The 22,094-nt window shown below is 39.5% G+C and overlaps 1 protein-coding gene across 1 annotated transcript in view; it reads right to left on the reverse strand.

Moving 5' to 3' along the window:
- Nucleotides 1-22,094, reverse strand: part of fat4 (FAT atypical cadherin 4) — a 95,134-nt gene that overhangs the window by 38,217 nt on the left and 34,823 nt on the right. The window contains exons 2-4 of the mRNA XM_058410250.1: nt 10,599-10,730; nt 3,349-3,610; nt 2,293-2,643 (exon numbers count right to left, since the gene is read on the reverse strand). Coding sequence (XP_058266233.1) covers nt 2,293-2,643; nt 3,349-3,610; nt 10,599-10,730 — 745 coding nt within the window. The remainder of the gene's footprint in view (nt 1-2,292; nt 2,644-3,348; nt 3,611-10,598; nt 10,731-22,094) is intronic.

Below are 22,094 nucleotides of genomic sequence, written 5' to 3' on the forward strand. Positions count from 1 at the left end.
AGTAATTAGTGTCGCAATCAGTATCAGATGAAGTTAGAGCTGTATTGAGCAATTTACTCAGTGCAAACAAGCTCAAATTGAGCATCTTTTAATGCTACACGCCAGCCTGCTCATGCGAAACGCCTCGGCACCTTCCCACAATTCCCCGCTGTTTACAGAAAACAAGTAATCTCTTCATCAGCTACCATGGACAGAGAGGTCATGACTTCGAAAGTGCTAGTAAAGTCACCCTGGAAGCGATATGGTCTAAGGGGATAAACAGCAGGACGACAAGGATCTTTGAAAGACTGAGAGAGACAGAAAAAAAAAGACCGAGAGAGGGTGGAAAGAGGAATGTAGGTCACCATAACCACATTAGAAACCAATTTAGCGCGGAGTCTGAGAAAGGCGGCTTGGCGCTATGTTAACGCTGCCGTGCGAGCCGAGCCATGGCACTAGTTCAGTACAGTTGTGTGCAAATTAAATTTTAACCCTCATGTGCATGTTGACCAATTCAAAAAACAGAATTTAAAAAGAATATATTAACATTGTAGAAATGGTGATCTGGGCTGAGACTGCTAAACTGTGAAGTCAAGCTCTGGAGAATGCCCTCTGAGATTCTGCTTAAATCTCAGAGGGCAATGTATATTTTACTCATTTTGGATGCCAAAATATAGCTTTTTTTATGTATTTTGTCCTTGAATGTGACTGAGGGCTTAAAATATTTGAATCATGTGGTGTTTTTTAGAACAAAATAAGTTATGTGTCTGCTATAATTTGAGTTGAATGATTATATAAAAACTGAATAAAAAAAACTCAATAGCATAATTTTCAGGGACAAACCATCCTTCTCCATGCATGGGAAAGTCTTTTGGAACTCCATTACCACCAGGAATTTTTTTACACTGAGATAAAGTGAAGCTAGATTGGGGATAACTGGTACAAAAAATAAACTCAGCCTAAAGTGTGTGGAGATGTAATGCTACGCTGCGTAAAAAATGCATGCAGGGTTATGTGCTAAGGCTAGAGCACTTAACGAAGCCAGATCTGCTCCATCTTTCAGCTCTCTGGCATCGAATAACGCTGCCCTGTGTGCCGAGTATGCATGCGTAATATCCAGCGTTGAAGTTGGGGCGTAATACTATAGTCTCACTGGAGCCACGTGGAAGCAAACATTACAAAAGCCACATTTTTCAGCAGGAATGGAAATCAGACAAACATCAGCATACTCCAAGATATTTAAGACTGAGAGATGACATAAAAATGGAATATACAAAGTCTTTCCCTTTACAAATCCATCCATGAGTCCTCAAGAAATTTAAGCAACTAAGGGTTTGAGAGATGCTGACTCAGAATTGTGTTGTTTCAAAATGGCTGTTAATTTAATAACCCTTAATCTAACCCAATTGAATCATTATTCTACATATACACAAAGGCAATGTGACATGATGAGGGGCCATATCTCCTTCATTGAAACTGACAGCCATAATACACCACGTCTTTTTTTTGTAAGCCTGGACTTACAGGCAAGGTCTTTACTAGGAATACCAAGAACTGAATGGTCATGGTCATGGCCGTGCACTCTTCACACACCTGCGTCACTAGGACTAACAAGCAGAGAGCCCATGCCCTCTTCTTGGATGCTAATAGACTCATAATCCATACCTAATTTACTCAGAATAATAAGTACAGGGTCCACACCTTCACCCTTGGTACTAATGAAAAGGTAAGACACATCTCCTTCACTGGGACTAACAAGTAAAGGGGCTAAGGCCTCTTACTGGTGCTGATGGAAGTCCACACTTGCTCCAACAGGACTAAAAAAACAGAGTCAATACCCCTGGTACTAACAGAAACAGAGGTCATATCTTCTTCACTGGGACTAACTTGCAAAGGCCATGCCATCTTCCCTGGTACTGATGGAAACAAAGGAGATATCTGCTTCACTGGGACTACAAAGTGCAGGCCATACACTCTTTCCTGGTAATGGCAGACACAGAAACCATCCTTCTACATCTATAAACAAATACAAATATAAACAGGCCAAATGTTCTTCCATGGGATTAGCAAGTTCTGGGGTCATGCCCAGCTTTCTGGTAATGGCAGAACCAGAGACCACCCTTGCCTCAAGAGAACTTGTTCTTTTGCCTCAAGAGAACAAACAAGCCCAAAATCATGCCCTCTTCCCAGGTACAAACAGAAACCGAGGCTGCGCCCTCTTCCCTGGTACTAACAGGGTCCACACCTATATCACTGAGACTAACAAAGACATGGGCCACTCCCTCTTCCCTGGAGTGTTTTTGTATATCTTACCATCATCAGCGTCGCTTGCTGTTACAGTAAGAACAGGAGATCCAATACTTAGGTCCTCTGAGACGGATGTGCTGTAAACAGATGCATTGAAGGTTGGCTTGTTATCATTTACGTCCAGGATGTTAAAGTACACCCGAACCAGGCTAGCTCGGCCTCCACCATCCTCCGCCTTCACAGTAATGATGTAATACTGCTGTGTTTCATAATCCAGTGGTCTTGTCACATTAAACACTCCGGTGACTGGGTTGACCAGGAAGGTGGAATCATCGTCGTCTTCCTCGAGAGAGTAGGTCACTTCACCATTCGACCCGGAATCCGAGTCACTCGCCAGAATAGCCGCCACAATGGAGCCTTAGTAGAGAAAATGCAGAGAGAGTGAGAAACGAGAGGCAGCACAACATGGCATGGATCAAAGCAAAGGCGAACCGCATTTTACAAAACATACAATGAATGCTGACTTGTGCTTTTCCCTGTTCCCACTGGAGTTTATTATTGTTGTGCAGTTTGATTTTTTTGCGGTTTGGGGTAACACAGTCGTCGTGTTCATTCTGTATAAAACTGGGGCAGAGGCTTTTGACGATGAACAGGCAGTGTGGGTTTGATTTTCTGCAGGATAAATGCCGAGAGTCACTCGCTTGTTGTATTTAGTCTGGCATGACCACTCCTAGATGGTTTAGAGGCTTGATCCTGTTTTAGTGCATGCAGCTCGTGTGCCCTAGGTCCTAGATTGGGTTACTCTAAATCAGTGCTGTCTAATCTACTCCCAACAGACCTCATGGCTATTATGTCTTCGTTGTATCTCACCAATGTTTGTAGAGGAATGATCATAGGGCCCCATCGCTACGTGTGACAGAATGTGTGTATTTGTGTTGTCTAGCAAAATGAGGTAAAACTCCTCACTACTAATATTACTCATTATAGTGAATTTGTCCCTGAATAAATATTCAGCAGTAGGGTTAGGGTAAAAACATACAAAACTGTTGTGAGGTGTTGTAATTATTATTATTGTCTTCTGATACATACAAATACATATTAATAATTATAAAATGTGCTTACCTGGAGCCATATCCTCTGGGATATCAAAAGAGTAAACGGAGCGAGAGAACTTTGGTGTGTGATCGTTAATATCGCTGACGGTGATATTGACACGCATGTCTGAGGACTGCTGTCCGTCATCAGCTCGGACAAGCAGAGAATATTTTGACCGTCGCTCTCTGTCCAATCGCTTTGTCGCAATCAGGTCACCTGATTCAGGATCGATGCGAAAGCTGTCATCTGCCCCGCTAATGATGGTATAAGTCACCAGGGCGTTTGGACCCTGCAATAATATTAAAAGAGAAAATTGCAATATGGCAGTGAGAAGAAATTTCAAAATGATTATACAGTTAATGTCACATTATACATGCAGGTTTGTAAGTAGAGCAAATAGATGTGCACTGAACACATAACACAGAAGGATATCACATTAAAAGTATGCAGCGTGTCCTTAAGGTCTATGCACTCTAAATACGCATACACATCAGAATGCCATCAGAATGTTTAAGAAATGTTAAGTGAAATTTCTCAAAAGTCAGCAAATGTGAATGGTTGTGTTTCCGTCAGCTGCGGTTATGTCAAATATTTTGAAAAGGAGTAACAAGAGCACTTTACTGAACATTTCACCTGATTTTCTCAAATCTTGCCTTGAAACAGTTTGTGTGGTCTGAAACTATATACATATGAATACAGAAAAAAAGCATCATTGAATTCTGTGAAAAATTGTACCATTGAATACTTTCTCTAAATGTACAGTATTTATAGGCATCTGCTAAGACCTAGGAAAATCAGTTTGTCCACTAACCCTTCTAAAATTCTTCAGAATATAACAATAAGTCGAGCCTGCATTGTGGTACAAACATAAAGACCAACATGTGGACTTCTGCTGACTAGTGAAGCGGTTTTGTGCTAATATTTTTAGCAGACTTTCACAGTTTCTTTCAGGTCTGCCATGACTGATCCTTATTCTCCAGTAAAACACTCATCTGCACTGGTTTGTTTTAACAGGTGCGTGCTGAGCTGTTCGAATCACCTGCTAAAGCATGTCTCACTTGTCTCACTATCCAAACTATTTAGCGTGCTAGCAAGCACGACGCTGGAAATATGCAATATGGAGCATGTGTTGACGTACAGTCGATAAACACAGACAAGGGTTCACTGGCAGAGCATAGATTCTCACTTGGGAACCTGCGCACATAAAAATTGTTTACATTTATGAATATAATTAAGAATTCACTCAGAAATGCCTGGAACTTGGAATGCTTTAGCTAGCAAACCAGTGTTAGCAGTGAGGGCTAATATTCATGTATAAAAGTTAAAACTTCCCTCAGAAATCGTGCTCAGTTAGATTATTTTAGCTACCTAGTGAGTGTTAGTGAAGGCTTATTGTTAATATTTATGACTATAACTTAAAAATCTTTTCACAAATTCCCTCAGATCATTTCAGATAGCCATTAGCATTAAAGAAAATTATTACATGGGTTAATATGTAATCATTTCTGTCATGCTAAATTAATCCAGCTAAAGAGCTGTGAAGATTATAAACATATGTGTATAACATAGTAATCCACTAATAAGTATAAATTAGATTTTGGCTAAATACATATAAATAACCTTTTAGCTAGCTGGATATGGTTAGCCATGGAGATTAATCTAAATAACATAAAAACCTTCTTAGATTTTTTGCTAGCTGGCTAAGATTGTTAACATTTATGTGTATTTACCCTTTTTAACTTTAAAAACTCCTTTCAAAACTATATCAAGTTAAATTAGTTTAGCTAACAGGTTAAGTTGTTTTAGTCATTTTAGCTAGTTGCCTATCAATAAGGTTCACAAATCCTGTCATGTTAGCGCAAATTAGCTAGCTGATTTGCAAAATTCTCTACATTTAAGCTTATGATGTTTTTAACAAAGCAAATTTTGTGAAAGTTACAGATGATTTTAACAGCTAGCCCCTTCTGGTGGGTGTGTTGACAAAATAGAAGCTAATGCAGCATCTAGGTTTCCTATATTTATTGTCACACCCTTGAGAACCTATTCACAGCAATTAGTAAGAGTTTCAGTCATGTTGAGTGGAATAGAGCATGAGTTAACACACGTATTGCACTAAACAACACAAGAAAAATGTTTCTAATAAAAAAAAAATCTGGTGAGAAAGTATTCAAGTTTCACTAGCTTAACACTTTATTGCTGTAACAGCAGGAAGCCGTCCAATAATCACAGCCAGAGCCTGACAGTAAGTCAGTAAATCTAAGAGATAGGGTCAAAACCAGCTATTAATTAAATCACCAAGAGCTAGGCACTAAAGCTAGCAACAAGACAGCAAGAAACATATTGAGTGAGAGATCATGGAGCCATATTAACAATAACTGTGGAACACACACTGTGAATTTCACTATAATAAGATACCAGGGTGGTTATTATTTCATTGTAAACCATTTATGCGGTGTTATTCTCCATTTCCCAAGAACGGCACTTAGGCTTAAGCTGAGTTTGTTGATTTATGTAGTCTCATACACTAACCACTAATTTCCTACTGAATAGGCTAAAATAGTACAAAGTTATGGCATTCAACTTTTTAGTGAATCGTGTTTGTGACAATGTCCTAAACCACTAATCCACTAAAGCGCCATCCCAAAGTTCTCTTGACAACCATTATTTGAATCTGTGAAACTATTTAAACAAGGTACAATTAGAAAATCGGTGGAGAAAGACAGAGTCAAGAAGTGTGTTGAAGTCTGGTTGTGTAAAAGTAGAAAAAGCAGAGCTTGGTAGCAGTCAAATGGTGTATGATCTCAGAGGAACTACCCTGCTCTTTGAACTTAGACTGGTGTTGCATTCCTCCATAAATTCAGCTAATAGATCCCTTGATACCTGTGCTAAGCACAAGCGCTACACATCTGATACTATAGCAAGCCAGAGGAGAAAAACTGTGCAGACAGACTGTGATGGGTCTATTTAAAAGCGAAAAACAATGGAGGCCCAGACGACTGGCTCCATGCACGACAGGATTCAAAGAACACCACTCAACATGCTGTCAAATATGTTTTCATTCAAAATAAAGAAGTGACACTGGAATTGACTCTTTACAACTCGGGAGAAGCTGTGTCGTATCAATGTTATACATGTATTCACTTTATACAAAGTGACTTACAAAGTGTGGTAGAATTGTATCCAAGCCTATGGCTGTGTATTGAAGATTAAGGGTCTTGTTCAAGGAACCAACAATTGCTCTCTGGCAGTCCCAGGATTTAAACTGTCAGTTTAATTATCAGTAGCATTACCACCCAAAGTTCTGGTGTTCTAGAACAGTGTATCTACAGTAAAAATGAAATGCACTATACAGCCAAATATCTGAAACTACAAATGCAAGTAAACATCAGTAAACAACTGAAAATGGTTTGAGGCTTAGGCATGCAGTTTGCACAATGATAAACTGGTGGTTTTATGCTTCACTTGGTAGTAAGCTACATATGCATCGTAGCTCTGAGGAAGAAGAAGAAGAAGAAGAAGAAGCCTTTATTTGTCACATATCCCAGTTTGTTAGGAAGCTGGGGTCAGAGCTCAGGGTCAGCCCTGATACAGCACCCCTGGAGTAGAGGGGGTTAAAAGCCTTGCTCAAGTGGAAGCTTGGCAGTGCTAGGGTCCAAGTCTTGACCTTCTGATCAATAGCCCACAGCCGTAAATATTACACCACCCACTAATACGGACAATCCCCCCAAAAAAGCTCTTGTTCAAATCTAAAAAAGAAAACAAACATGCCTTGGGTTGATTGAATACAATTTGAGGTGAAGGGAACATTGTGATTTTTTTTCCCACTAAACTATTCCTTTTAATTGTCTCCAGAAGAAGCTGTCTTTTGGTCCCCAGCTTTGGATCTGGATTTCCCATCAACCACCTGGGTCAAACCCCCCTCCCTCTGTCAACCAATTAAAACTTTTTAAGTGTGCGAATGGAGTAGGAGAATGATAAAGGCTTCTCTCTGTCTGACCTCCACTTAAAATGTTGAGAGGTTTTATAGTTCTTTCTGGATGGGGACGCCGTCAAGAGCAATTAAGACACAACATGACAGGATGCAGTGGGCATACGGAACTTCAGTTAACTTTGAGACTGAGAAGTGGAGAAAAGGAGGGAGGAATTGAGGGAGTTGGAGAAAAAAAAAGAGAACAAATGTATGGGATAAGTATTTGGGGAGGTACGGTGGCTCTTACAGGAAATCCCAGTTTCCTGTAACAGGATCGAACTCGGCACGGACAAGTTGTTAGCCAAATTACTCACAAAGGCTTAATTAATGTCACTTTAAATGGACACACACCAAACTTACAGTATCTGTCTGGGCTTCTCAGAATGCCTTTAGTTGTGACCATGTTAAGCTTGTTCCAACCTTTATACTTTATAATACTTTATAATATCATAATTCATAATCCAAAAGATTACTGCCATGGTGAATATTAACTGCAAGAGTTTTCTAACCTTCCGGTTTATTTCTTTCTTTGCTCTTCTCTATCAGAAGTGAAATAAGGGGAAAGGGATAAAGGGAAAACTGTGTTTTCATCCCCTCCACACGGTTTCCACATGTTCAATAGTTAAACCTTGGAGATCGTTAGGATGTCTGGATCCTTGTTCCAGTCTGCTGGTCTGTTGTTTCAGAGTTTGGCTCACTCATTCTTTTGCAACACATGTGGCTCTCACTGCAAAAGCTTCAGATATTCCTGATTGTATCCGTGTTAGCCAAGGCCGGCCTTCCTCCTTGGCACTGGTCTTTACTGCAGAACACCTGGGGTGAAGTAAACCTCTTTCTGCTCTGCTGATTGAAACACTTCTTGAGGTTTTGACAGATGATGGTGATAAGACAAGTGTTTCCCATATTTTAATACAAATGTCTACAAATTGATGTGTACCAAAACAAGGTTTGAGGCAAGAAGAACAGTCTAGAACAGAAGCTGTTTTATTTTTACTTGACACTGTCCAGATCCACCTGGTCCAAAATGAGATTAAAATGAGTTAAATCTCTATCCAGACCCCCTTGAAACAATGAGCCAACTACTACTCAAGCCTTATTCAGAGTTCTCAGACCAGAATGATATTCAGATCCACCTGAGGCAAATATCTTATCCAGACCCACAAGAGCTAAAACCCTAAATAGACCTATCCATATATACCTGTGGAGCGTTAATATGCAATCCAAATCGATCTGTACCAACCTCAGGGGGTCTATAGTTTTTGAGCTGACTATGGCCAATTCAAGAAGTGCTAAAATGACCTGTAGAAAACAATACCTATGATCTATAGTATCCATATAAACAAAATCTATACCAGCTCTTGACAGGAAAACCTTTCTAAATTCACCTGATCTATACCATATACCATATCTGTCACAATGAAGAGACTAAAGTGTACCTGAGACAGATCTGTATTAACCTGAGGATTCTTTTAAAATGCAACTCACTTGGGCTACATTTGCAGTACTAAGAAATCCTGCAAACCCTCCAGAGTCACCTATTCTACTCCACCTGGAGCCTGTCTGCACCCACTTGAAACAACCGTAGAATGGCTGACAACATTCTGCGCCAACTTGTGCAGAGCCAGACCTTCAGTCCTGAGAAAATCCTGCAGAAACCGAAAACATGTTCCAGTCTGCTGGTCTGTTGTTATAGAGTTTGGCTCATGCTTTTCTTAAACATGTGGCTTTAGCTGAAAAAGGTTCCAGATATATCTGATTGGACTTATGTTAGCCAAGGACGTCCAACCACCCTGGCACTGGTCTGCATTATACCTCCATTCTGAGAACACCTGGGGAAAAGTAAATGCTTCTCTGCCTTGCTGACGGAAAAACCTCTGGTGATTTCAACGATTTGGGACTGGATGAGTGTTTCTCATCTATTAACACAAATGGACAAGGCATGACGCATCACAAATTCAGGGTTCAGGGTGAGAAGGACGGTCCAAGAGTCCTGAATGAGGGTGTAATACTTAAGTACTGTAACAGAGCTTTGCAACTGATGGAATTATTTTTTACACATTTCCTGTGTGAGATGGGAAAGAAACAGAGGTTTTATAGCACAAGAGGAAGCCAGAGATGTAATACAAACTCAAGCAACCTCACAGGGACTCATCGACACGTCTCAAGTGACTTCATGAAACCAGAAAGAAAGGGAAGACGTGGAGAGAGGAGAGGCAAGTAAAGAGGGACCAATCCAAACTCCAACAGCCTGCACAGCTGTTCTGTGTTTTGCATCCAAATGTTTCGTAAATGCTAAGCAAACTTACTGTGAATTATTGTGTGTTACTATTAACTACTGTTGTGTTGAACGTTCTGGAGAAGAACAGCATGATGATGTCATTAAAAGAGAACCAAGCTGCCAAAAGCACACTCGCTATATCATAGTTTATTGCAGAAACCTGTTACTATCACCCTGTATAACATCGGCTCTTTATCTGCAAACGCAAACACTCGCAGTACTCATAACATCGCATACTATTACGAATAGTAAAACAAATACGACATTGTTCTTGGCATAATGCTTGCCAAGTGGTATTAGCAAGCTATGGGTTATACTGTCAGTACGAATGATTCTCTTGACAACCGGCCGCTGGCTGTGGCTCCGTCCCAAAGCTCACGCTAATGCACTTAAGTAGTATTTCACAATAGCGTAGTGGTTGTGTACTATTTGGAAACACAGTACTACTTAGCTTACAGAGCTCATTCCATTCAACTGAATTTCACCTAAAAACAGGTGGCTGGAAAACGCACTCGAGAGACAGGGAGTGAGAAAGCGGATTTCCATTACTCAATACCTTTTTTCCTTTTTAAAATCATTTTCCCTCTCAAATACCTCCCAGATCATCAGCCAAACGTACGGTTTCCTTTCCGTCTTTAGTGATTAAATCTCATTCAGCTGCGAGACAACAGCATTCTGCAGGGTCCGATCCGATTCCAACCGCAACACACACACTCTTTCTCTCTCTCTCTCTCTCTCTCTCTCTCTCTCTCTCTCTATCTCTCTCTCTTCTTGGCAAATTTCAACATTCTGTTAACGCTATTAATGATATCCATCAGCACCTTGATATTCATCACACACCCAGACCGATCCATTAGCGCGCTGCTCGTCAGGTTTAGCCTAAAAGTGACTTATGTCAGACTTATTCCTCACTGTAATCAGAGCAGAATTTATCACACGGAATATCGCTTAAAAAGTCCGGGTATATTTAGCCGAAACATTCAGTCAAGGCAGCTATTATTCCAGATTTTTCCGCAGGGAATTTCCTACCTCGTCTGCATCGGTTGCTGTTAGCTGCATTATCCGGAATCCATCACCCACGTTTTCTTGGACGGTCACGTCTAGAATGTCAGTGGGAAAAACTGGAGGGTTGTCGTTGATATCCTGAAGCGTGATCTCCACCTGAAAGAGAGAGAGAGAGAGAGAGAGAGATGGAGAGAATTGAGAATTGTTATGTGTTTTCATCTCGCACCACAGAGTGCTTTTGATACCTGAAGGAATAACAACGGTTTATCCTGGATTTTAGAGTTTACACTCTAAAATACAACTTATACACACTGTACAATCCTTCCACACACACACACCACCACCACTGTCAACCTACACTTGATCCCCTAACTGCCCGCAACCCGTTGCCAATAAACATGCAATCGAAAGCACAACAGGCATTTGCTTTGCATCTTGCTGTTTATTGCTTAAATAAATAAGCAGAGCGCGTGTTTAGAAGTTCCCCACATCCACAGTCTGCATTAATGGTGTTTGTGATTGAACATAATTCCCCTCGAGACAGAAACAAAGACAAGAAAACACGACAAAGATGCATATTTTCCTCCTAGTCAGACGCAAACCCTGTGAAGATTCATCTTAATCAATTCTCCCTAGACTTCCATTATAATATATTTATACTGTAATTCAGGAGCATAACCGCTGAGTCTGAAGAGCTGTATTTTTCGAATTTTGCTTGTGGAACCAGATACTATATTATTACCGCTTTAATACACATGATTTATCTCATAATAAAGTCTCAACTTTATTGTTTTGGACCAATAAAGGAAGTAGCTTTCACAGGACAACTGCAATAAAATAAAAAATAAAATTAAATAAAATAAAAAATTTAGCTTTAGTTCTGACTAGAACTAGTGACTCCTTTCCCAAAAAATAAATAAATAAATAAATAAATAAATTGACAAATTCTTACGTGTATTAATTTAATTTTCTTTGGACCAAAAAAAACAACCCTGAGTCTTCAGACCATGAGTGAGAAGAGAGCATTCCGCAGTGCTTTGTGTATACAAATATTAATAATAAGATCAGCAAATGAAAAGAAAAATGCGTCTCTCATTTCCCCTTGATGTGTAAATAATGTTTCGTCTCTTCTTTTCTGTTTATGTGGATAATTAGGAGGAAGATGCGGTCGTGATAAATAATTACAGCCACAGATTTACCCACAATCCCTCTGGAGTAGGAGATCAAAGAGTTGTAGTGTTAAAAAGAAAGAGAAAGGAAGTCGGAAAGGACAGGAATGTGTGAGAGGGAATTAGAAATAATGTGTGTGTGTGTGAAGAAGAGAGAGAGAGAGAGAGGTGTGTGTGTGTGTGTGTGTGTAAGAGAGATTGTCCTGAATCATTGATAGTCATGCTGAATAATGCACTCAGTCAGTGTTAAAGAGCCGCAGGAGCTCAGAAATCTGATCCTCCCTTCGCGAAAAGTGATGTGTTTCACCTGGGCAAAGCCGCGACCTTTGAACTCACACATACACAGCTACCGTAAATAGTGTCTGTGTGTGTGTGTGTGTTAAACTGATCTTCTTGACTTACACATACCTGAACACTATCTGACCATCAACAGAACTACCCTCTCTTACTCTCTGTCTCCACCTCTGTCTCTCTCTCTCTCACACACAAACAAACACACACACACACATAGAATTGAGGGACTGGCAAATGAACCCAGACAAAAAAAAATTACCTCAGTGAAATATGCATAATTCTCAAGGGAAAGAAGCAAGAACCAAAACACAAATAAAAAGTCAAGCAGCAGGATCAGAACAATGACCTGAAACTGAAGATTAAGCAAAAAACTAAATACAAATAAAAGAAGAAGCTGAACCAGAAACAAACAAGGACAAGAACCAAAACCTAAATATACAAACAATAATCAGAATGAGAACAAACAAGAACTGGGGGAAAAAAAACAAAAAACAGGAGCAGACCTAGACCCAGATAAACAACAATCAACAATAATTAAAGAGTAAACAGTAAAAAATGTTGAAGAAAACAAAACTTCAACCAGAAATATATAAGAGAACAGACCAGAATGAGAAAAAAGCAAGAATCTGCATGAAACAGAAACAGAAATGGATTCAGAGCCAGAAAAAAAAAAGACGAACTAGAATTAGGAAGAACTAGAATTAATTCCTGGTCTTTAATCAAAAGTTCAAGCGGATGAAAAAAAAACAAGGACAAGAAGAAGAATCTGAAAAAAATCAACTGAAAATCAACAATTAAAAAAAAAAGAAGCAGTGTAAGAACTGGAATGAAATCCAGATATAAAAGTCAGCTTTAATCATTAGTTAAAGAACAGAAAAAGGAAGCAAAAACAGGGAACAGAACAAAATATCAAAACAGGAGGAGAAAGAGAATGAATCGGTAGGAGAGAAAAAACAAAAACAGAACCAGAACAATCAAGTAACTGCAAATAGAAACAGATTCAGCATCAGAACAGAATTATTATAAGAAATAATTCCGAAAGATCATCGAAATCAAAGAATTGGAATCGGAATAAGCAGAATTAGGGAAAAGATTTGTATTCCAGACAGACCCTTAACATATACTTCAAACAGGAAGGATGCTATTGAAGAAAAACTATTTCCTACGTCTGACCTCGCTGTGACCTTGACCTTGTTTGGATCGATTCCAAAATCATCCTGGACAAATGGACCAACAAGTGGATTGAATACCTAAAATCAGTAAGAACTAAAAATGAAGATCCAGAATTAGAAATGATCGTTAAGCAGAAGAAGAGGAAGAGGAAGAAGAAGAAATGAAAACATGGACACCAATGAGAACCAGAATCAGGATGAGATCTGTGTTAGTGGAAAAAAAGGTAATGAGTATCTTAAAGTGACTGATGGCTCTCTCTTTCTGTGTGTGTGTGTGTGTGTCTGTCTGTCTGTCTGTATGTCTCTAAGGAAGGATTTTTGTGGTATGCTCAATGTAACTCATTTCCTAAAATTTAACTCCATACTCAAAGACCATTTATAAATCTCTCTCTCTCTCTCTCTCTCTCCCTCTCTCTCTCTCTCTCTCTCTCCCTCCCTCTCTCTCTCTGTCTCTCTCTCTTGCTCGCTCTATTCTGGACTCTTCACTCTCTCTCCACATTCTCTCACTCTATTTTCTTCCCCGCTTTGGTGTATGCCATAGATTTAGGAGGTTATTACTCTAGGAGTCTAAGCACAGATTCTTTATCCTCCTCACACACACACACACACACACACAAACTCTGCATGGAGCGAATTGGAAATTTCTCAGGGTGGAAACGAGCTCCACAGGGGGGTGTGGAGACCTGCCAGGATCTTTAAAAAAGGAGACACTAAGGGTATACACACACACAAATCCCTATAAGACCCAGATGAGGCAGAGAGTAAGTGTGTGTGTGTGTGTGTGTGTGTGTATTACTTTAACAATGTAGTAAATACATGTGTCAGAATCTTCACTCTGACAGGAAATCTGTACATATCAGGGTTTTAAGGACTGTCACTGAAGTGGAAGCTTCACAACTTTGTTTATTGTCGATTTTTGGGGAAAAAAAAACCCATTTATTTTGCAATCTGGACCCTTGGACTAAAATTAGAATCTAAGAATAGGCAATCAGCTCATGTGTGAGCTCATGTATGCGGAAGAGGGTCGAAAGCACTTTCTACACTTCTGAATCGTTTATGCTGCCATCTGATGCAGCAGTTTGAAAAAAAAAAATGCATTGGTTGCCTTCATAGTCTTGTAGTGAACACATCTTTGCCCCACCCTCCCCAGTTTGTAGCAATGGCGTGACTGGGATAATTAACTCGAATGGGGTCTTGTGGCCTCATTATACCACAGCCAGTATGATGTCATACTTTGTATTCATTTATAGTTACATTTGGTGTCGTGGACATAGCTCGAAACTTTAGGGACAAACAAGGCTGCGGCATTGTTTGTAGTCTACAAGAAAATCCGACAAAAACAGAAAAAAATAGACTGTAGATCTGGATTGTAGAGTTCTAGTTGGTACCTTGGAGCTCCCTAGACTCCCTGGAGCTCCGTAGACACCCTGGTCTGATCCTGAACTCAGTCCACTTGGCTGCCCTTTGGGTTAGAACAGGAACTTTTGGTCTCTTTCCAAATTTGGTCTCATACATTCACTTCTTTTGGGTTGTTCTAGCATTCTCATTAGTTTAGTTCAACACAGTAAATTAACAATGTTCTCAAAGCCCCAGTAATTAAATTCGACTAACATTTAGGATCCAACTTTTGTAAGAAGTGCATTCGCTTTCTAAGCAAAGGCCATATACCATATTAAATTATTGAGCAGATTTTTGGTAGAATAACGAAACATAATTTTTTAGATGTTATTTAAACTTGCTATTGTCCAATATCTAAACATTTTATTTTAAAGTCTCTGTAACCTGTGTGTGTGTGTGCGTGTGTGATTAAAAGTCTAAACAGGGCTGAAATTGTGTGTGTGAACCACCTCCCTCCATTACGCCCCCCGCTGAGCGCCTCAATGAGAAAAGCCCAAAACAGTGACAATAAGACACAATAAATGTGTGTGAGAGAGAGACGGACTGTGAGAATGAGAGAGCGCGACTAACTGAGAGAGCGTGTGTGTGTGTGCGTGTGTGTATGTGAATAAGACCTCAGCAGTCGGTACATAATCGCTAATTTTTGTGCACAGCGGCTCCCAGAACTCCCTGACAGTTAAAGTGTCTAGGATGGAGATTAAACAGGACCCAACAGTTCCCATTCGCACACATACACACAGAAACAGCTCGAACCAAACCCCAGCAGAGCGAAATTACAAACTTCTCGTTACACACCATAAACATCTAAACGCTACCTCACAACCCTGTGTCTTTAACATGCACACATACACACACACACACGTTTTTTTTTTTTTCAAACAATTCCTGTTTGCCGTGATCTTTCCAGCCAACATTCCAACCACAAAACACAAGTAAAGCCAGTTTTAGAGTTTGCTAAAATGCCACTGCTCTTAGCAAACACTAAACCTTCTCCCAGTGCTTGCGGAAAGCTCAGGAAACTTCAGTAGGTAGTATTAGCATCAGGACTAGCCATTGGATCATTTCAAAAAAGGCACTGAAATATGAGCCAGACCAGAATCGGAGGAAGAAAAACGAAACACATGCCATGAGTTTCTATCAAATCTTCATGGAGCACAAAGAAATGGATTTGGGTTAAAACATTGCTTCAAATCATAAAACTCCACTTGGTAATCTCTGATCCATAGAATCACCCCTCCCTTGCTCTTTTTTTCTTTCTTTCTGTCTCTCTCCATCTGTGTGTGTCGTTTAGAGAGGAGCAGGAAGCGTCTGGCGGGCTGCGGGCCGAGTAGAATGGAGCAGAAACGCTAATGTGTTTAACATGAGGTGGCATAAAGCATATTTCTGCCAAAGAGCACAGCTATAACAGACCTGTTCCCCTTACTGAGGCCATTCATGGACGAGAGAGAGCAAGAAAGAGAGATGGGGAAAGAAATTGTAAGAGACAGACAGAGGAAGTGACTGGAAGCGTATATGAATAATAGGATAAGAAATAGTGAAAACACAACACTGCAATTTAGGATGCTTTCACGTCCGCTTGTTTCCTGAAGTGTTCTGGGACCCCGATGTAAAAATCGTATGTGAAACTCAAGACAAACCCATAAGAGATAAGTTTATGAATGGTGAAACAAAAACATATCTCGAAAAAGTCTTTACAAGATTAAAAACGTATGTGAAGTGACTGATACAAAAAAGAAAGAAAGAAAAATAGCACAAGAGATAGCAAAAACACATTTCACTTTAGGATGCTTTCATGAATACCTTGTTTCCTTGAGCACTTGGGATTGTGTTCTGCTCCAGCCTTATCCAAATTTATGATGTGGTCCAAACCTGATCCAAACTTAAGTCAAATCCAAACCCAAATGGAGGAAAAAGTGTATTATTCGATGACCTTCATTGGACGTATGAAAAACGCTCCAGAGAATCAATCATCCTATGTGAGTCTGAGACGGTATGCAAGAGTGTAAAGAAAAAGTGTGTTTATCTGATGATGTGTGTCTTTCTAAACTGTGTGTATCATCAGAAGGCTTCCTTCATTATAGAGAGATTTCATGCTTGTCTATTGGCATAGAAAACAATACCTTCACATTCGACAACTTCTGGCACAACTAACACTGGCAAGATTAAAAGGATTACTGCTTGCACGAATAATACGATTAACACTGGTAAAGCTGCTGCCATTGAAACAGAAACCACAATCCCAACACTGGAACAACCAGCTCTGGCATAGCCGTGGTGTGATTGATATTAGTCTAAGATCGGATGAAGTAACCTTTGAAGATCTCCAGGGTATCCCAAGGTCTAAAACTGTAAGGGGTAAAATTAGGAAAACAAGTTTTTGGAGATCTGGTAGAACAGGAATATTGGAAGGACTACAGCTTTTCAACGTTCAGCAATTAAATCCTGGCCTTTCAAAACTGAATGATCTAACACTCGAAACTTTAACAATTCAAGGAATGCCTCCCATTGGAAGGCACAGTACTTGAAGTTTTATCCCTTGATATTTTGACAATTCCAAACTTTAAAGGTACAGTACTTGAAGATCTAACACTTCAAGGTCAAACACTGTAAGGACTACCATATCTAAAGGTACAACACTTGAAGCTCTAACACTTCAAACACTAAAAAAGACTACCACATTTAAAGTTACAGCACTTGAGGATCTAACACTTGAAGGTCACACACTGAAGAGACTACCATATTTAAAGGTACAAGACTTGAAAGTCTAACATTCAAAGTTAAAATACTAAAAGGACTATCATATCTGAAGGGACAACACTAGACGTTCTAACACTTCAAAGTCAAACACTGAAAGAATTACCACATTTGAAGGTACAACACTTGAAAATCTAACACTAAAATGTCAAACACTAAAAACACAGGACTACCAGATCTGAAGGTACAATATGAAGTACTTACACTTGAAGGTCAAACACTGAAAGGACTACCACATTTGAAGGTACAACACTTGAAAGTACAATGCTAGAAGGTCAAAAACTGAAGGGACTACCATATTGAAAGGTACAGATCTTGACGATCTAACACTTGAAGGTCAAACACTGAAAGGACAACACTTTAAAGTCTTGAACACTTGAAGGTACACCATTTGAAAATGTAATATGTGAAGTTTAAACACTGAAAGAACTACCATATTTAAAGGGACAAATATATGACATCCTTTAGAGGACCTAGACTTGGAAAATCTAACACTTCAAGTGGCAACAAAGGTTGAATACTTCAAGGACTATTACAGAAAGAACTAAGAACAGAAAGAACTACCAAAGTTGAAGGTCCAACAAGTGAAGGATGTTGGAAGTGCTAAGCCATCAAAGTCCAACAATTCTAACACTTGAATAATCCAAATTAAAATAACATTAGGAAAGTTCTAAACCTGCTCCAAAAGAGTGCAGAAGAGCCAAAACTGGGTGACTAACACTTGAAGATTCACTTCCAACATATAAAGCTATAGAACTGGTGGAACTTATTCTTAAAGGTCTAAAACATTCTAACAGTGAAATGACTAATGTTTTGCTTAAGCAGAAGGCATGACGATCCTCTTTTAATGCCAGACAACACAATCTGTCATGCATGTGTGACATTCTGTCTTCAAGAATCCTTTTTTTCCATAATATGAAGCAACTGGCTGTTAATATATGAATATAGACTGAGGTATTGTTTGTGGTAACTGCTGGCTGTGATCTCCAGAGATCTCTAGTCTTCTTGCTGCTCTATGAGATGGATTACTGGGTTAGACCTTAAGACAATGATTAGCAAAATCAGCGATTAAGCTTGCCACTTCATGATCGCTGGTTTGTTTCACTTTAATTGTCTCCAACAGCTAAAACCAACTGCTTCAGAAAGCTCTTTATTGTGATGCAATTTGAGTCACGTTCACTTCAGATGCTCCGTCTCTGTCTCTCCCAGGCCGGGTATAGTGTTCTCTCTCAGACTGGGTGTAATGTTCTCTTGTTTCCTCTCCCACCCTCCCTCTCCCCCTCTCTTAGGCTGGGTGTATTCTTAAACGTACGCTTCAGTAGAACTCAATAGCAGAGGAGCATTTGGTCTGAATGGTGAGAGCACTACTGAATGTGAATGATCGCTGCTCATAAACCCATCACAAAGAGGCCAGAAACAGCACCAAGAAACACTCACACCGACATTTAGGTTATTGGGTATTGCAGTGTCTATGTCAGTTTGACACGGTATCCAATGGAATCCTGTCAACTATAAAAATCACCCTTTTGGAAAACTATCATCCTTGTTTTATTATGATTCATATTTTTTATGTGATATCATTTGATGATGTCTATAACTCTTGCCAAGGTTTAGAAATGGCAGTACAAACACTACATCTAAATCCATTAACTGTTCGTTGATAGATAAAGAAATACAAAGATGATAACCATTGTTACTAACTAGCTTTGTCATTTGTTTTTGCAAATCAAGATTTTTGCAAGGGTATGTTTAATGTTAGCTATTTTATCCATGTAAAATAGATTTGACCACAGTTCCACAGCAACTGATTGACGGGTTAAGGGGGAAAACCTTGCCTTCCCTAGCCATGCACAGTGGTAACATCACAATGTCTGCTTTTTCCAGAGGACTTACAGAGCCGCTTATTTAAACAGTGGCAGAAAATTAGCCAAAGCTGATGTGTTACAAGGGTCAATCTTCAGTATTTTGTTAAAAGAAACCCAAAATTGTCACTGCTTTAGGTCAAATGATGCAAGGAATAATGGTTTATCCATTAGAATTGCTTAGCGATATGCAATATATCTAAACAAATACATCCTCATCGCAAACACACTAGCTGTCTTTCTTTTACACCACTTTCTCTTGCTTCCTCACTTTCCGTCTCTTGCTTTGGGGTCAGCTTTAAGGTTAAAAGGTGATGATTTATCCTGCTGAGAGGTGATGGACTGGAAGTTACCAGAGTCCCTGAGGTTGTGACCTTGCCAAGTCATTAGTTAGTGAAGCTGTAATGCGGCTCTGACATCTTGTTTTTGTGTATTTCTTACTCTCCTCCTCCTCCTTAGAGACAAGCTTAGAGTGAGGGATAAGTGCACGATGAATGACTCCGTTGTTCAGCACTATTGTCATATGGAGAGAAAGCTGAGTGTCTTCTGTTCTTATTGTTTCCTTTTTGGCACCTAAATCGGATCAAGTCTTAAACCGATAGTGATGCTAGTCAAGGAAGGAGGCTGAAATGAACAAAAGGAATGTCTGGGGAAAGATGTTTCTGGACTAAGGATGGTATTCACAGACGGAAAAGGCCATATTGTTTATGGGATGTCAATGTTTATGTTTTACAAATTGAGTTAAAATCCGGTATGGAAGCATTGCCACCTAACAGCTCCAGGGCACCAGGTTCCTTTCTAAGCTCGGGTTACTGTCTATGTCTGTATGGGTTTCATCTGGGTTCTCAGGTTTCTTAGAAACTCTGGAAAACATATCAAGTAGATTGCTGGATTTGTTGTGCATGGTGTCCTACAATGGATACATGGGACCCCATGTTATTTATAGCTAGCGATAATATATTTGATTAAAGCTGACTGTATTATGGTCTAAGAGGCAGCATAACTTGAAAACTAATGTGCTTAAATGCTTCGGAGAGTCACTTATGATTTAGGAAATGTCTGGAATGTTCCTGTTTGTTCGCTATTTGCAAGCTGTTTATTGTACAAAGGAGGTGGGGCAGTAAATAGGAAATAGTACTACGTGATATCAACCATGTGGGGGTAGGGCTTGATGACTCTGATTCAGAGAGTGACAGGCATTTGGAGGAAGAAGTTTGTCCCGTGTTGAAAGTAGTATGCAGACTTTCTTTTGGAGAACTGTGAAGCTTCTCGGAGATAGCAATCTCTTTTTTTGAAAAAAACAAAAACAAAACAAAAAACACAATGGGCAAAAACATCACTGATAAAATGCTACCTGAGGAACTTTTTTTTCCCCGGACCTTTTTTTTTGTCCCCGAAAAACTTCTGTGCAATTTTCGTCTAAAATACCATCTATAGTCAGACTCTCTGGAGTGCACTACTAAATCAATACATCAGACAGAGAAAGTGGCTGTAATGTACACAGATCAAATCTCACCATTCACATCAACACAAACACAATGTAAAAACACACACCCGCTCCGATACAACATTTACGCGCTCGTGTAAACAGCGCTGGAGTGTGGAAGTGCTGTTTGGGCTGAAGTGGTCAGAGGGAAGCGTTCGTTTACAGGAGATGCAAAAACATGTTGACTCTACGATGCTCACAGATTGGCCAAGACAAAGAGCGGAGAAAGAAACAAGATAAACAACTTATATCGAGAGAGAAAGAAAGACAAGGAGACAGAGACCAAACAAGACAGACACACAGGAAGGACACATAGTATCTGTATTACATGACATACGCACTTGTATAAAACGGCGGTGGACGTTTATTGCTGGAACTTTTCTGACAGAAAACGTAAATAAATAAAGAAATGGAGAGGCCGATGAGGATAACAGGAGACGGAAAGAAAGATGGAGAGACAGGAAAGCTGAGGGACTCTTTTTTTTTTTTTTAACCTGTGTGTTATCACTCAACATGGGTTGAGTGTTTCAGAGTTCATACTGAACACACACACACACAAGAGGACTCACACTTGATCCACTGCGAGACAGAACCAATCATCACCTAAGCCACCACTGTACGCCTCCCTGTCTCGTCTCTCTCTCTCTCTCTCTCTCTCTCACTCTTTCTAACACACACAAATATTCCTTCATACTCTTAAAAGTATTCATTAATATTTTCAGTCACTTTTCTGACAGGATTTCACGTAAATAAAACTTTCTTACTACAAAAAAAAGTTAATATGGTGGAACTTGGTTAACGCTTGATGCTAACTGTTAAACAATATGATTTTAGTCTTATAAAGCCAATTTACCACCACATCGGAGGTAAAAAGTTGATCTTCCTAAAGGGTGTGTCTTGCTTTCAAGGTCATTGTGCCTTTATTTTGCCTGTTTAACACTCAACAACTCTGTATTGTTAGCTAAATGCATTGTTAGCCTCCATTATTAGCTAGCTTATACCTCCTACATGCCTCACAACAATGACCTCACAGCTTTAAGCCCTTAAATAAAGAGTGTTTGGCTTCGAAAATGTAAATTCAAGTGAACACACACATTATATACACATACTAGAAATACAAACACACACAATAACACACACTGGTTGAACAGAGCACATTAAACAGTTACAAACATATCACCACAAACAAACACACAATGTGTAATGGCATGTCACACACACCTCACACTAACACATGCTTTATCTGTTTGTCACACACAAACACACACCCACACACAACGTCTTGCCCAGAAGAGATACATCTAAACACACTTACACACACAAGCCTAGATTAAATGAATCAGTTATATACATTTCTAAATACTTTAATCTGTCTCTCTTTATTT

Source organism: Hemibagrus wyckioides, linkage group LG02, assembly GCF_019097595.1.
Source record: "Hemibagrus wyckioides isolate EC202008001 linkage group LG02, SWU_Hwy_1.0, whole genome shotgun sequence".
NCBI classification, from domain to species: domain Eukaryota; kingdom Metazoa; phylum Chordata; class Actinopteri; order Siluriformes; family Bagridae; genus Hemibagrus; species Hemibagrus wyckioides.